This window comes from Paramisgurnus dabryanus, chromosome 8 (assembly GCF_030506205.2).
Source record: "Paramisgurnus dabryanus chromosome 8, PD_genome_1.1, whole genome shotgun sequence".
NCBI classification, from domain to species: domain Eukaryota; kingdom Metazoa; phylum Chordata; class Actinopteri; order Cypriniformes; family Cobitidae; genus Paramisgurnus; species Paramisgurnus dabryanus.
In genome coordinates, this window is record NC_133344.1 from 33808288 (window position 1) to 33821398 (window position 13111).

Below are 13111 nucleotides of genomic sequence, written 5' to 3' on the forward strand. Positions count from 1 at the left end.
CATGCACCCATCCATTTCATTCATCCAACCACCCATTCATCCATCCATCCATTTCATTCATTCATTTCATTTATCCATCCATCCATTTGTTTAATTTGTCCATTCATCTGTCTATCCTTCCATCCATCCATCCATCCATTCATCAGATTCATTTAGCCGTCCATCCATCCATTCCTTCTTTTGTTTCATTCATTCATCCATCCATTTCATTTATCCATCCATCTCTTTCTTTCATCCATCTTACCATCCATCCATCTGTTTCATTCGTCCATCCATCCATTCATCTGTCTTTCAATCCATCCATCCATTCCTTCTTTTGTTTCATCCATCCACCCATCCACTTCATTCATCCAACCACCCATTCATCCATCCATCCATTTCATTAATTTCATTTATCCATCCATTTGTTTAATTCCTCCATCTGTCCATTTTTCTGTCTATCAATCCAACCAACCATTCATCAGTTTCATTTATTCGTCCGTCCATCCATCCATTCTTCTTTTGTTTCATTCATTTATTCATCCATTTCATTCATCCATCCATCCCATTCATTTATCCACCCATTTGTTTCATTCATCCATCTGTCCATTTATCCGTCTATCAATCCATCCATCCAATCAACCAACCATTCATCTGTTTCCTTCATCCATCCATCCATCTATCCATTCCTTCTTTTGTTTCATTCATTCATCCATCCACCCATGCATCCATTTTATACACTCATCCATCCTTCTGTTTCATCCATCCATCCATCCGTTTCATTCATCTATCCCATTCATCAAACCACCCATTTATCCATTCGTTTCATTCATCCATCATCCATCCATTTCTTTCATTCATCCATCCATCCATTCGTTTCATTCGTCCATCTGTCCATTCAACTGTCTATCAATCCATCCAACCAATTCACCCATTTCATTCATCCGTCCCCACGTCTATTCCATCTTTTTTATCTGTTTCATTCATTCATCCATCCATCAGCTTCATTCATCCATCCATACGTTTCATTTGTCCTTCTGTCCATTAATTCATCCATCATTTCCTTTTCCCATTTGTTTTATTTATCCGTCCATCCATCCATTTTTTCATTTGTTCATCCATCTGTTTAATTTATCCATCCAACATCTATCCATCCATCCATTCCTTTGTTTTATCAACCATTCCATTTAATTTTTATTAATTCGTCTGTCTGTTCATTCATCCATTGGTTTCATTCATTTATTTACCCATCCATCTGTTTCATTCATCAACGTATGGTTTATACATCCATCTATTTCTTTGTTTCATTCATATATCCATCCATGCATGTGGACAACTGCAGGCTTTGTTGATGGTGTGACAGGTGTACCTTTCTGTGTGGACCTGGCGAATTAGGCTGAAAGTCCAGGGCCAAATAGTCCACATTTCCACAGTTTCTAGGTGCAGGGCTGTTGGTACCACTCATCGCCGGGGAGGTAGACGCTGGGTTTTGCTGTAAGAAAATGTGCATGTTGGTGGATAAATAGCAGACTGAAACAGGAAAGAAGATGTAAACCTGAAGACTCGTCCTCACCATTGCCACATAGTTCTCCTCACTGTCTGCTGAATCTGTACTGGTGATGCTCTGGGTGGAAATTGGGCGACAGTGTTGTGAAGACATGGAGTTCATGATGGGCCTGTAATATAAAGCAAAGCATTACTGACACGATAGGTTATTGCTCATATCTTAAATTTAGAGGCATTCTTGATTTGATGTCCTATACATGGTGCTTACATGGGTCTGGTCCAGGACATGGTGACGGGACTCTTGAAGGGAAGCTCATCAATGATGCCGTTGTTCCTCAAGTCAAGAGGTGTTGGTTTTGCTGCAAATCATGATCATAATAAATCAGCGTAACTGTTTATAGTTCACCCAAAATGAAAATGTGAGAAATGAAAATTAAATAATTATTTACTGAACCATATGGCACTCTGAGCGCATTTACATTTTACACAAATGGCAATTTTATCCAAAGTGCATTCAAGCTATACTATCCTTTTATAAGTGTGTGTGTTCCCTGGGATCTAATCTATGACCTTTGATCTGTAATCTCTATGACTCTCTACCACTGAGCAACAGGGAGGCATAAGACAAACCTATGTAAATTTTGTTTTCTGAGGAACTTCTGATGAATGTATTGGTGGCTCTTATTCATGCAATTCCAATGAACAAGGTTAATAAGAAGAACATGGGAGTGCATGGGATTTTTTTGTAATCATTAAAACATTTTTGAGGTAATGCACACCTTCCCCAAATACAATAAAACATAATGACATGATATAACACATCACGGTGACAGTTATGTTGAGCTATGTATAGTAAATGTATTGATGCCCCCTCACCTGTCCTGGGTTTAAGGTTGCGATTGATTGGCGGCGGTGTGACGTCGCTGAGACGTCCCGGTCGGAGACACAGCGATGCCGTACTGCCCTTCCTGGCCGGTAGAGTTGCTGAGAATCCTGGGAAATCAAAATGGTGAGGACCTGGGCTCATGGGAATATAATTATTTTTTGGACTGTCAGCCAGGGCAGCGCTGAGAGGGGAAGATGATGAGCCAGGATTCATGGGTACGTAGTTATCATCAGAACCGGCACTGTCAGAACGGGTCAATGGGACTTTAGTTCTCTGTAAAGGAGAGCAGAACAATCTTGCTTACACGGTTTACGGATCAGTGTAGAAAAGCACTGTGACAAACACACACACCATTTGTTCTGTCATGGTTGGAATAGACTTGCTATTGTCAGTCCTCTGTGAGTTATTTTCAGGAAATGTGCCGTTTGTGTCCCCATGACTTAATACGGATATAACTGACTCTTGATTTGGCTCTGTTCAGTATGTAATTTAAATATAGATTGGATAAAAACAATATCAAGAAGAATTTTGCTCAGTTATCTATTCAATTACAGTATATATGTGACCATGTCTGTGAAGTCAAGTCTCATAATCTGATTTTGATCATAATCTGAGATTTGGAGCATCAAAGTTTGATTTCACATTGATTTACTAATTCAATTACTAATTCAATATTAAAGATATCAAGATTATATTTTCACAAAATGTTCTTTACATTATTTAAGATGTATTTTTTTATACCTACATGGTCTTAAAGGGGTCGCACACCAGACACATTGTTTTCTAGGAGTATACACACACCAGCGCCAACAGGTGGCGCCTGTCCGTGGCGCCCAGCTACGACTCAGGAAGTTGTTTAAATCCCTGTCGCGCCACAGAGCGCCACTCACATAGTTTAACATTAAATAACATCATATTTGTCCCAAATCATTAACGATTAACATTGGCTGCTAGCGTATATTTGCATTTTGAAGTAGACGCTATCTGACTAAGCTCGCGCTATTTAATGTGAACTTCCGGTGTACGATACCTCTGAGTTGTCCTAGACGCGACGCGGTGCTGAGCTGCACATCCGGTGTGCGACCCATATTTAGGCACTGACGCCTGGTGACCTCTTTTTCGGTGCGAAGCTTGTCAAAACATGTATTTAGTCCATCATGTGTGTGGCTCATCATGTCAAAATATGTGTTTGGCGTGTCATGTCCATCATGCGTCATGTCAAAATACGAGCCTGCTGCAGACGCTTCGAAAGGGTTTATGATAAAAGAAACGCTCATGTTTGCCAGATATTCACTTAATCTCATGTGTAATCAGAGTTTAGTGTTGCGGGAGTGTCTTGCGTGTATTTTTATCATAATCTTGTTCACAGGCACGTATTTTGATGCATGATGCACATGGTTCACATGACGCAACGAACACATTTTTTGAATTTGCGCTCCTCGGAAAAGAAGTCACCGGCCATCTTGGGTGTTAACTGTAACACTTTATAGTGAAATTATTATAATAAACCTTCAGGCATAAATGTTGAGGAGAAGATTACTTTACCAAATATGAGCTATAGCCATCATTGACAGACTCCACTGACTGTCCAGAGTTGTTAAAGTAGACCGGTCGTTGGTGACTGCCCGTCTCAAAGGAGGAACCTAAAATACATTAGATAAATGATAAAAAAGCTTAACAAACCAAGCAAACCAAGTAATCATGAGTTTATAAATTCACAGAAAGTTTTAGAAAGAAAATATAAAAAGCTGTTTTTATTACTTTAAAATAATTCCTGAATCTGTGTTTTGTATGACACTGAACTCTAATCCGGCATATTTATTTTCTGTAACAAATGCTTTTACACAAAGGCAAAATGTGACCATGGACCACTAAACCCGTCATAAGGGTCAATTTTTGAAATTGAGATTTATACATACACGGCAAAAAATAGTGCTAAATAGCACTAAAAGCTTGTAATTACAGGGGAACCATTTTAGTGCTATATAGCACCTATAAAGCACCTACTGTATTAAGAACCGGGGGTAATATGGTACCACTATAGCACCAGATATGGTTCTATATAACACAATATGGTTCTACACAGGTGCTATATGGTACTAATTCCTTTATGATTACGAGCCAGTGAACCACTTTAAGTGCTATTTAGCACTGTTTGTTTTCAGAGTGTAATCTGAAAGCTGAATAAATGCTTTCCATTGTTGTATGGTTTATAAGGATAGGACAATATGTGGCCGAGATATAACTATTTGAAAATCTGGAATCTAAAGCCTTTTGTGCAGCTAAATTATTATAATTTTTTTGGACGACCTAGTTAAGGCGGTAGGGTTTCCAAGCTAAGGTGGGCCGCCTGAACTGAAATGTTGCTGCGGGAAACCCTGTTTTTTTATATATTTACGTCAGGAAATTTACAAAATATCTTCTTGGAGCATGATCTTTACATAAAGTAACAGTATGTAAGAAATTTATATCAATTAATCATAAAATGGCCCTGATATGTCCCTGATATGTCACTAGACATATGTCACTAATTTTCATTTCAAAAACTTCTATCACTCACAACAGTGATCCGGCCAGGATATTGTCATTTAAAAAGTGGAGTTGCAGCCCTCAACTGATGTTTATGTTGTCATTTTGTGTATTGGCAACCAGTTTTGTGAATGCAGTACCAGTTTTAGCCACAAGTTTTGTTATTGCAATACCAGTTTTGGCCACAATCCTACATACTGTTCCTTTAATAATAATTTTTGGCATTAAAAATAATTTTGACTCACAAAATGTATTGTTGACTATTGCTACAAATATACCCATATGATTTATGACTGGTTATGTGGTCCAGGGTCCCAAATGTGACTGCAATGTCTGTATGCCCCATTGGCTATAACTTTCCTCTCTGGTAACATGGCTACTTAGCACAGGTGTGGGAAAGAGGAGACGATGGTCAAAAAGTCACTTCCTGTTCCTCCAAACACTAGTCTAGCCTTGCTGAGCACTAGGAAATCACTGAATTGTGTCTGCTATTTTTTTCACTGCTTATCAGGCCGGAACAAGGCATTCTGGGGCGGCCTGCATGGCTTGAATTTCATTAGCCTCCCTGCAGATCAGAGTAAACCTTGACCAGATTGCCTCTTGGTTGTGCAGATGCACAAATTTAACAGAAAAGAACATGAATGAAAGAAAGCAGAGAAGTGGGAAGAAGAGTATGGTTTGTCAGCTGCATTATTAAAGCTACTAAAAATGTCAGGAACTAAATAATTTCATTGCTCTTTCTCAATTTTTATCCAAATTGTGAATATTAAATGCTAAAAACATTGAATTACGTATTTAGACATGTTCCAAGTTCTGGTACCCGCGTTGCAAAATGTATAAATGAAATTTGAAGTGGACAAACTAAATTTGACCTCACATCACTGACCGTTTGCTGAAACAACGAGTAAAGATTGAACATACAAGACTAAAGCAAAAACAAAATTGAATACAAAATGATGCTTTCACTACCTCTATGGAGTTTGACGTTCTCCACAGCTGGCAGCGTGTTTCTCCTGGGAATCACTGATACTGTCGCTACATCGCCATTTTGGGCTCCTGTGGACAGTGGGCTGCCCCATCGCGTCTCTGAGCCTTGACTGGGTTTGGGTGGCCTGGGTGGGGGTGCGCTCGTGGAGTCACCGCTGGACGGCAGCAGTGCATTGTGGTTCTTGTCAAAGGTGCGGGGGATCTGGTAGACGGAGCCGGGAACGCTGGGTAAATCGTAGTTATCGAGGGCCCTCTGCTCAGCGGCAAGTGGGGCCGCTAGAGTGTTACTGGGGGTCTTATAGATGTAGACGTCCTCCGAGTCGAGCTCTGATTGCTCTTCGGAGCTGTAACCTCTGGGCAGGACGTAGCAGGCATCCTGAGAATCGGTCCGTGATGAGAGCTGCTGAAGTTTTCCAGGTTTGGGCAGGCTATAAAAACCGTGAAGTTGCCCCCCCATGCCATTCAAACAGTGAGAGAAGCCATGAGTAAGTCTCTGAACCGCAGAGTCGCTGCCCACTAACAGACTGCTGCGAGAGGCTTGTGAGAAACTGGCACTCCTTTGGGAAGAAGAAGGTGAAGAAGGTTTGTTTTATGATAAATATATGTCAAATAAAAATATATCTTTATATAAATTAAAGATGCACTAATATATCAATATCGATCGATAAAGACAAATTGTCACACTATTGGCCGATAGTTTAATAACAGCTGATAGTCATGGCCAATCAAAAGAGAACAGGAAAATGCAATGAATTTGAGCACTGTGTATAGAACATGTAAAAAACACCACTACCGTATTTTCTGAAATATAAATCAAATTTTTTTCGTAGTTCGGCTGGTCCTGCGACTTCTAGTCAGGTGCGACTTGTAGTCAGTATGAATAAATTTTGACATGTATGAACCAAGAGACATCATTACCGACTACAGCCGCGAGAGTCCGCTTTATGCTGCTCCTGTATTTATGTAATTTAATGAATTCAGTTTATAATGAAACTGTTTATAACCCAACAGTTGGTTCTGTCCAATATTTACCCAACCATGGGTTAAACCAACCCGATTTTTTTCAGAGTGCAATAAATCTTTCCTTTTGAATGTTAAATCCAAAAGGACAGCAGCCATATCGCCCTGTAGCCCAAGACTGGTTGCCCACTGAAGCTAAGTAGGATTTATGCTGGCCAGTACTTGGATGGGAGACCTCCTGGGTCATTATATTTCTACTGTCTATGATTAATATAATATCATGTATGGATTGTACCTGTATGTTTTGATGCTAAGCTACAGGCCGCTAACAAGCACATAATGCAAAATACATTTTTTATTTAGCTTCATCAATTTTTTGTTTTTCTTATTTACTCTAATTACATTTGTGTTATGTCAGCCTCATATCGCCCTCTGCTTTCTCAATATTGGTATAAGCCATTAAAAAAATCCATGTCAGGTGGACCACTAGTTAAAATGAAAATATATACTTATTTTTCTGCATATAACTGTCATTTATACATTATTTATATATCCTGTCCCAAGTCTGGGAAATATGTCACCACAAAAAAGAAAACGGCATGAGACATTAACAATGAAAGCACATCAGACAGTTCTGTGTAATGCTGTGATCTGACCACTGGTGGCAGTGTTTCTCTTTGTTTTTCAGTGCTTTGTTTACATGGAGAGAGGCTCTGCTGTGTGACTTTGAGTCTGTTAGGAGATGATTGAGAGTGTTTATGATACATGGAGGGAGTAAAAACTGTCTCTATATTGAGCAATGAATACATGAACATTCCCACACTAATACTGGCACGGCTGGTACTCGTGGGACAAAACCCGAGTCTGTTTACTTCCTGCAGGTTTTGAACTTACAGGCTAAATGAAATGTTTGAATTGAGGAGACATACAATGAATGCTATGTTGATCGATATGTTTCATTAATAACAGGCATCATAATGTCGATGGTTTAGGATGAAACAGATCAAGGTGAAATGACTGTTGAGCATATCCTGAAAGTGAATCCCTCTGCAAACATCAGTAGACGTAACGTTAGTGTTTGCTACTGATTTTTTGAAAAGCTCTTCTAGGTGTTTGCTTTATACTTATAAGTCGTGAGATAACAATGTCATATTTAAACACTTGCACGTCAAGAATCATTTTGTGGGGAGCATGATGTCATCAGATGATGTCATTGTCATGATGTCATTATCAAATGCGGGCAAAACCAGAAAGATAGGTGAATCTAATGAAGAAATGGATCACTACAAATCAAGGTTTTGAACCGAATCACGGAACGAAAACCAGAAACTTTTGATGTTTTGCAAGGAACAGAAACTAAACGAGAAACTTTCAAAAAATATATGTTCCGGAAAAGAAACGTTATTTAAGATAATGGTAACCAGTTAATAACGTTTTTTTTGCGCATTATGACTCTGTGAAGCATCCAATCCAGTGACATCAGTAACCATTTTTAATCTTAATGCTTAATCAATAACCAACACTGTTTTCATTACATGATTCCTGAGCTATGTGTTGTTATATCATTCATCAGCACATGACATGTCTCATATGAAGAATAATCTGTCTATAGAAAGATATATGTGAGGCAGAAGTAGTCACAATCACAAATTAACAATTTTAGCAAAGTATTAGACGTTCTGCTGTTTGATTCTCTTTAAAACCAGTAATACATGATTTCATGTAAATAGAGAAAGGACAACACCTCATCTTAATTTGTGGTTTGTAAGCTGTAGGAAGATGAGATCGTGACTCTTACCGTGTACTCTCGCTCTTTCGGCTCATGCACTGATGTAGCAGGAGGTAGTCCTGTGGAGCGCTGTTGGACAGGGTACTGTGAGAGTGCCGTACAGGTGTGTCGAACGTGAACAGCATTGGCTGGCTGGAGTTGGTGGGTACTGAAGTCTTACGTTCACCAATCAGAGGGACCAAAGAGCCACCCAGGTCATTAGTCAAAGAGCGTGAAACGTGGGTGTTGGACGTCCTCTCATCTGTATGGAGAAACGAGAAAAACAAACCTTGAGGAATCTAACAAACACAAACCAGTTTCATTTTCGTTTTTGAAAGCTGTCAGTCAGCTTACAGCGACACCCAAAGTAAACAACCAAACCAAAGCTACCGATGCAGTCAAAAAGCAGGGACAGAAAAAATTTGGGTTTTATGTTGTGATATTCATTCAATTGTCATCCGGAGACTGTGTGCCGAGCCACTTGATCGCTATCTGTTTTTCTGTCTATGTGAACGTCATGGCCTTTGCTTTGGGCTGTTTCACTGTGACATCGCTGATTTGTACCGCACGGGTCCGCTGAAGAAATATCTCAGGCCTGTGGACTTAAAATAGACCAGGCGGTGAGCCAAAACCAGGATGCGTGTACGACCCTCCTCCTACTACCACCCCGAACTGCCCCTGAGACTGACAGAAAGTAAGATGGGAGTTAGGCCGACATATATGATTGTAAAGAGATAAGTGGGTGGATAAGCCGGCCTATTGCACTGTAGTGCATTCTTGCCAGTGTAGCAGAATTTCTATCCACACATTTTGGGAATGGGTGGGCACTGAAGCTTTGTATAAAGACTTGCAGTCTGAAGTCTACTTAAACAGCCACTTTAAAGTAGAATAATAAATTTTCACAAGTGACTGTAACCTACTAATAGACATAAAAGTCACTGATGTGCTTCACATAGATAATGCAGAGACCTCACTTGCACTTGGTTCCAACAGTTGGCTTACACCATTATGTATGCAGAAAAATACATAATGGGCAAATATGTGACCCTGGACCACAAAACCGTACAGGTATATATGTAGCAATGGCAATATTTTATATGGGTCAAAATTGAGGGGCAACCTTCTGATCTCTCTGATGAAGCCAATACAGAAGTGACTTAAACTTATAGATAGATTATGGATGGGTGGGTAGATAGATAGATAGATGGATAGGTGGAGGTGTAGATAGATAGATAGTAAGGGTGTAACGATTTTGATTTGAAATCAAAATCGACTGAAATTAAGTCACAACCTCGAACTTCGAATAAAAAAATGGGATCGTCGATGCTGCCACGCCCCCATGTCACGTCTGGTCGGCTTGCCAAGCGGGGGAAAAGGGCGAGAGTGAGGCGCCAAGATGCAGCGGATTATATTTTAAACAAAAGGGATAGTTTGCCTCAGCTCGCATAAAACGCATAAAACTGAACAAATACGTAAGGATTACTACTTTAGTTTATGTTTAGACTTTGGACAGATGTGAGAGCGCGTGCACGTGAGACAGAGAGAAGCGCAGCTGCTTGACGTGCTGGATTTATTTCAGATGAGTCCAAGACGCGTACATTAAGTCCATGTGCGTGCAAGAAGGAATCCTCTATCTACAAGCTCTCTCGCGTAAAGTAAAGCCCACAAACCCCCATGCGAGGAAAGCACGCAATTTGCATGTTAATGTGAAACTATAATAATAATAATAAATATTATTGGCATAGTATTTTCTGTCTTTCAAAAAAAGTAAAAATCGAGAATTGAATCGAATCGAGGCCTTAGAATCGAAAATGTAATCGAATTGAGGATTTGGAGAATCGTGACACCCCAGATAGATAGATAGATAGATAGATAGATAGATAGATAGATAGATAGATAGATAGATAGATAGAAAGATAGATAGATAGATAGATGGATGGATAGATGGATGGATGGAGGAATGGATGGAGGAATGGATGGATGGGTAGATAGATGGAGGAATGGGTTGGTGGGTGCAGTGGATGGATGGATGGATGAATGGATAAATGGATAGATAGATGCACTGTAAAAATATGCAGCATTTTTGTCAAATAAACATATAGTTTTATTTTACTTTAACTCTTTCCCCGCAATTGACGAGATATCTCGTCAATTAAGAGAAAACGCTTCCCCGCCAATGACGAGATTTTCCGTCTTTCCGCAATACCGCTATTATCCACCAGGTGGCGCCCTTCCGCAACTTTTTAAACCCGGAAGTATTGCCCTATGGCAAGCTGCTGCATGTCCGTGTCTGTTTTAAAGATCGCTCTGAATGGGATCTCTATGAAAAGTCCGTCACAAAAATTGAATTATCTCTGCTTTTTGCTCAAAATATGGTAAAATAAACCTACCCATATTCAAAAGCTGATTGCAAAAGAACCACTAAAGGAAGGATGAAAAATTTTTTTTGTTTGAAAGCAGAGGGTCTGTTCTTTCATTTGGTATATTGTATGTTTATATATTTAAAGAAGAACATTTTCTGGAAGGCATTAAACTTTGGTGAAAATCATAAAAAACGCTGGCGCTGGCAACTTTTTTTTAAAAACGCTGGCAGTGAAAGAGTTAACTTAAACTTAAACTTAAAATGAAGTTAAACAATTTCAACTTGATTTTATAAGTTATGTCAACTTTTCACAAGCAAGTACTTAAAATAGTAGGTTGATTAACTTGCAAAACCAGGTTGTTTTAATGTCATGCTGCATTTTTTACAGTGTGGAATGGATGGATGGATGGATTCCTGACTTTCAATTTAAAATACCATGATATTCCAGAAATCCCATGACTGTGGGAAACCTAACTACAGCCAGAGCCTGGTTAAACATAATAGACCCAACAAATAACCACAATGTATACTAAACAAGTTAAAAATAGAAACATTTAAAAATAAAACACAAATGTACAAAAGTATATTGATATAAACAACAAACAGTGTCACTGAAGCTTTAATACAGTTTAACTCTGACTTTTTCATTGACCTTGTTGTTATACATTCTGGGATTGCCTTATCTACAAAGGAAACATACATGCTGCATCAACATTAGTCCAAAATTAGGTTAACTTAGAAGCTAGCTACCATTCGTAACGGCCTACGCATTGGATGTGTCTACAATGCCTTTAAAGTCCTCTAAGTAGAGATCTTAGAATAGAGACCTTGCAGTGATGCAACAAGCCTTCACAGTTCTTCTTTTATTGTATTGAGATCAAACTGACCACCACGCCTGTGCAATGTCCGTGACAACAGTTCAAGACGGGATGGGAGTGCTTGTGAATCATAAACGAGGTCACGTATCTGCCCGAGGGCACAGAAAGAAGACAGGGAGAGAAGAAGACTTCCTGTCTTCAGAACACGGACACAGTGTCAGGGGTCTTCAATTACTCCATTGTTCACCAGGACCCCTAAGCTACATGGGACCGTACTTCTCCGTTTGCTTCAGAGAGCTTTGTGTATGTGCTCAACCGTGACAGCGAGCTCAGGGTCCACCGATCGCCATCATTGTATTGATTTGTGGTAGAAGAGCACTCTGAACCCATCCTCTGAGAGAAGAGAAAGTGAGACGGGTAATGAGGAGCTCAGATTAAGACTCAGGCTTTGGTCTGCATCTGTCAAGTGTTATTGGCTAATGCAGTAAGGTAAAGCCACTTTAGTGCTATGACCGGTAGCAGACGAATTCGGTGTTGTGTTTGATTATATTGATGCTAATGGCAAACAGCGTTAGAGGCATAAGAGATGAAAATAAAGAGAGACGCCCTTTGGATTAGATGAGTAATACTCCTTCTGTTTTACATTTACTCAATCATGGGAAATAAGACGCCCATTGTTGATCTGTTTTTAAGAGAAACAACTGATGCAAACTCTGAATTTGGTGGCTTTTCAGCTCATGGGATAGAACAATGTCCATCTCACCCACATATCAGAATGTAATTTTGACCTCAGGATCAAAATTAAGAAGCCTTTTGTAGAGCATGACATCATATCCTGTTTCCCACATGCATTTCAGTGTATTTTGTTTTGCATGCTAAGAGTGACCAAACATGAAAACTGAACGAGGAAGTCAACTAATATTTAGAATTAAATCTTCACAGTGATGGTGGTGGGCGATTTTCACTTCGGCCAATAGGGAACCACCTAGCAACATCCTTAACATCGACCTTAACAACCGCATAGCAATGCACTACAAACATCTTTGAACACTTGAGCAACCACGTAGTAAAACCCAACCACCCACAACAACCTTACATCACTGTGGTGAGTTTTGTTGCACCATATGTAAAAATGCAACATTTATTTGAACATAACAAAGGTAAAAACTTGCGGTATTTGCATTTTAAATATTTATTCCAGTATTTGATTGTTTGATTTTGTTTTTTTAGTGTTTGTGGATATGTAAAAATAACTTAAATCTTTTGTGTAATTAACTCATTCCCCACCAGACTTTGTTTTTATAAAGTTCCCCACC

General features: G+C 39.4%; 1 protein-coding gene across 2 annotated transcripts in view; it reads right to left on the bottom strand.

Annotated features, from left to right (window-relative positions):
- Positions 1-13111, bottom strand: part of LOC135771397 (asparaginyl-tRNA synthetase) — a 95863-nt gene that overhangs the window by 4668 nt on the left and 78084 nt on the right. For both annotated transcript variants that reach the window (XM_065281616.1, XM_065281614.1), the window contains 7 exons: positions 8646-8877; positions 5870-6444; positions 3917-4014; positions 2362-2644; positions 1754-1844; positions 1553-1655; positions 1349-1471 (listed from right to left, as the gene is read on the bottom strand). In XM_065281616.1, the coding sequence (XP_065137688.1) occupies positions 1349-1471; positions 1553-1655; positions 1754-1844; positions 2362-2644; positions 3917-4014; positions 5870-6444; positions 8646-8877 (1505 nt within the window). The remainder of the gene's footprint in view (positions 1-1348; positions 1472-1552; positions 1656-1753; positions 1845-2361; positions 2645-3916; positions 4015-5869; positions 6445-8645; positions 8878-13111) is intronic.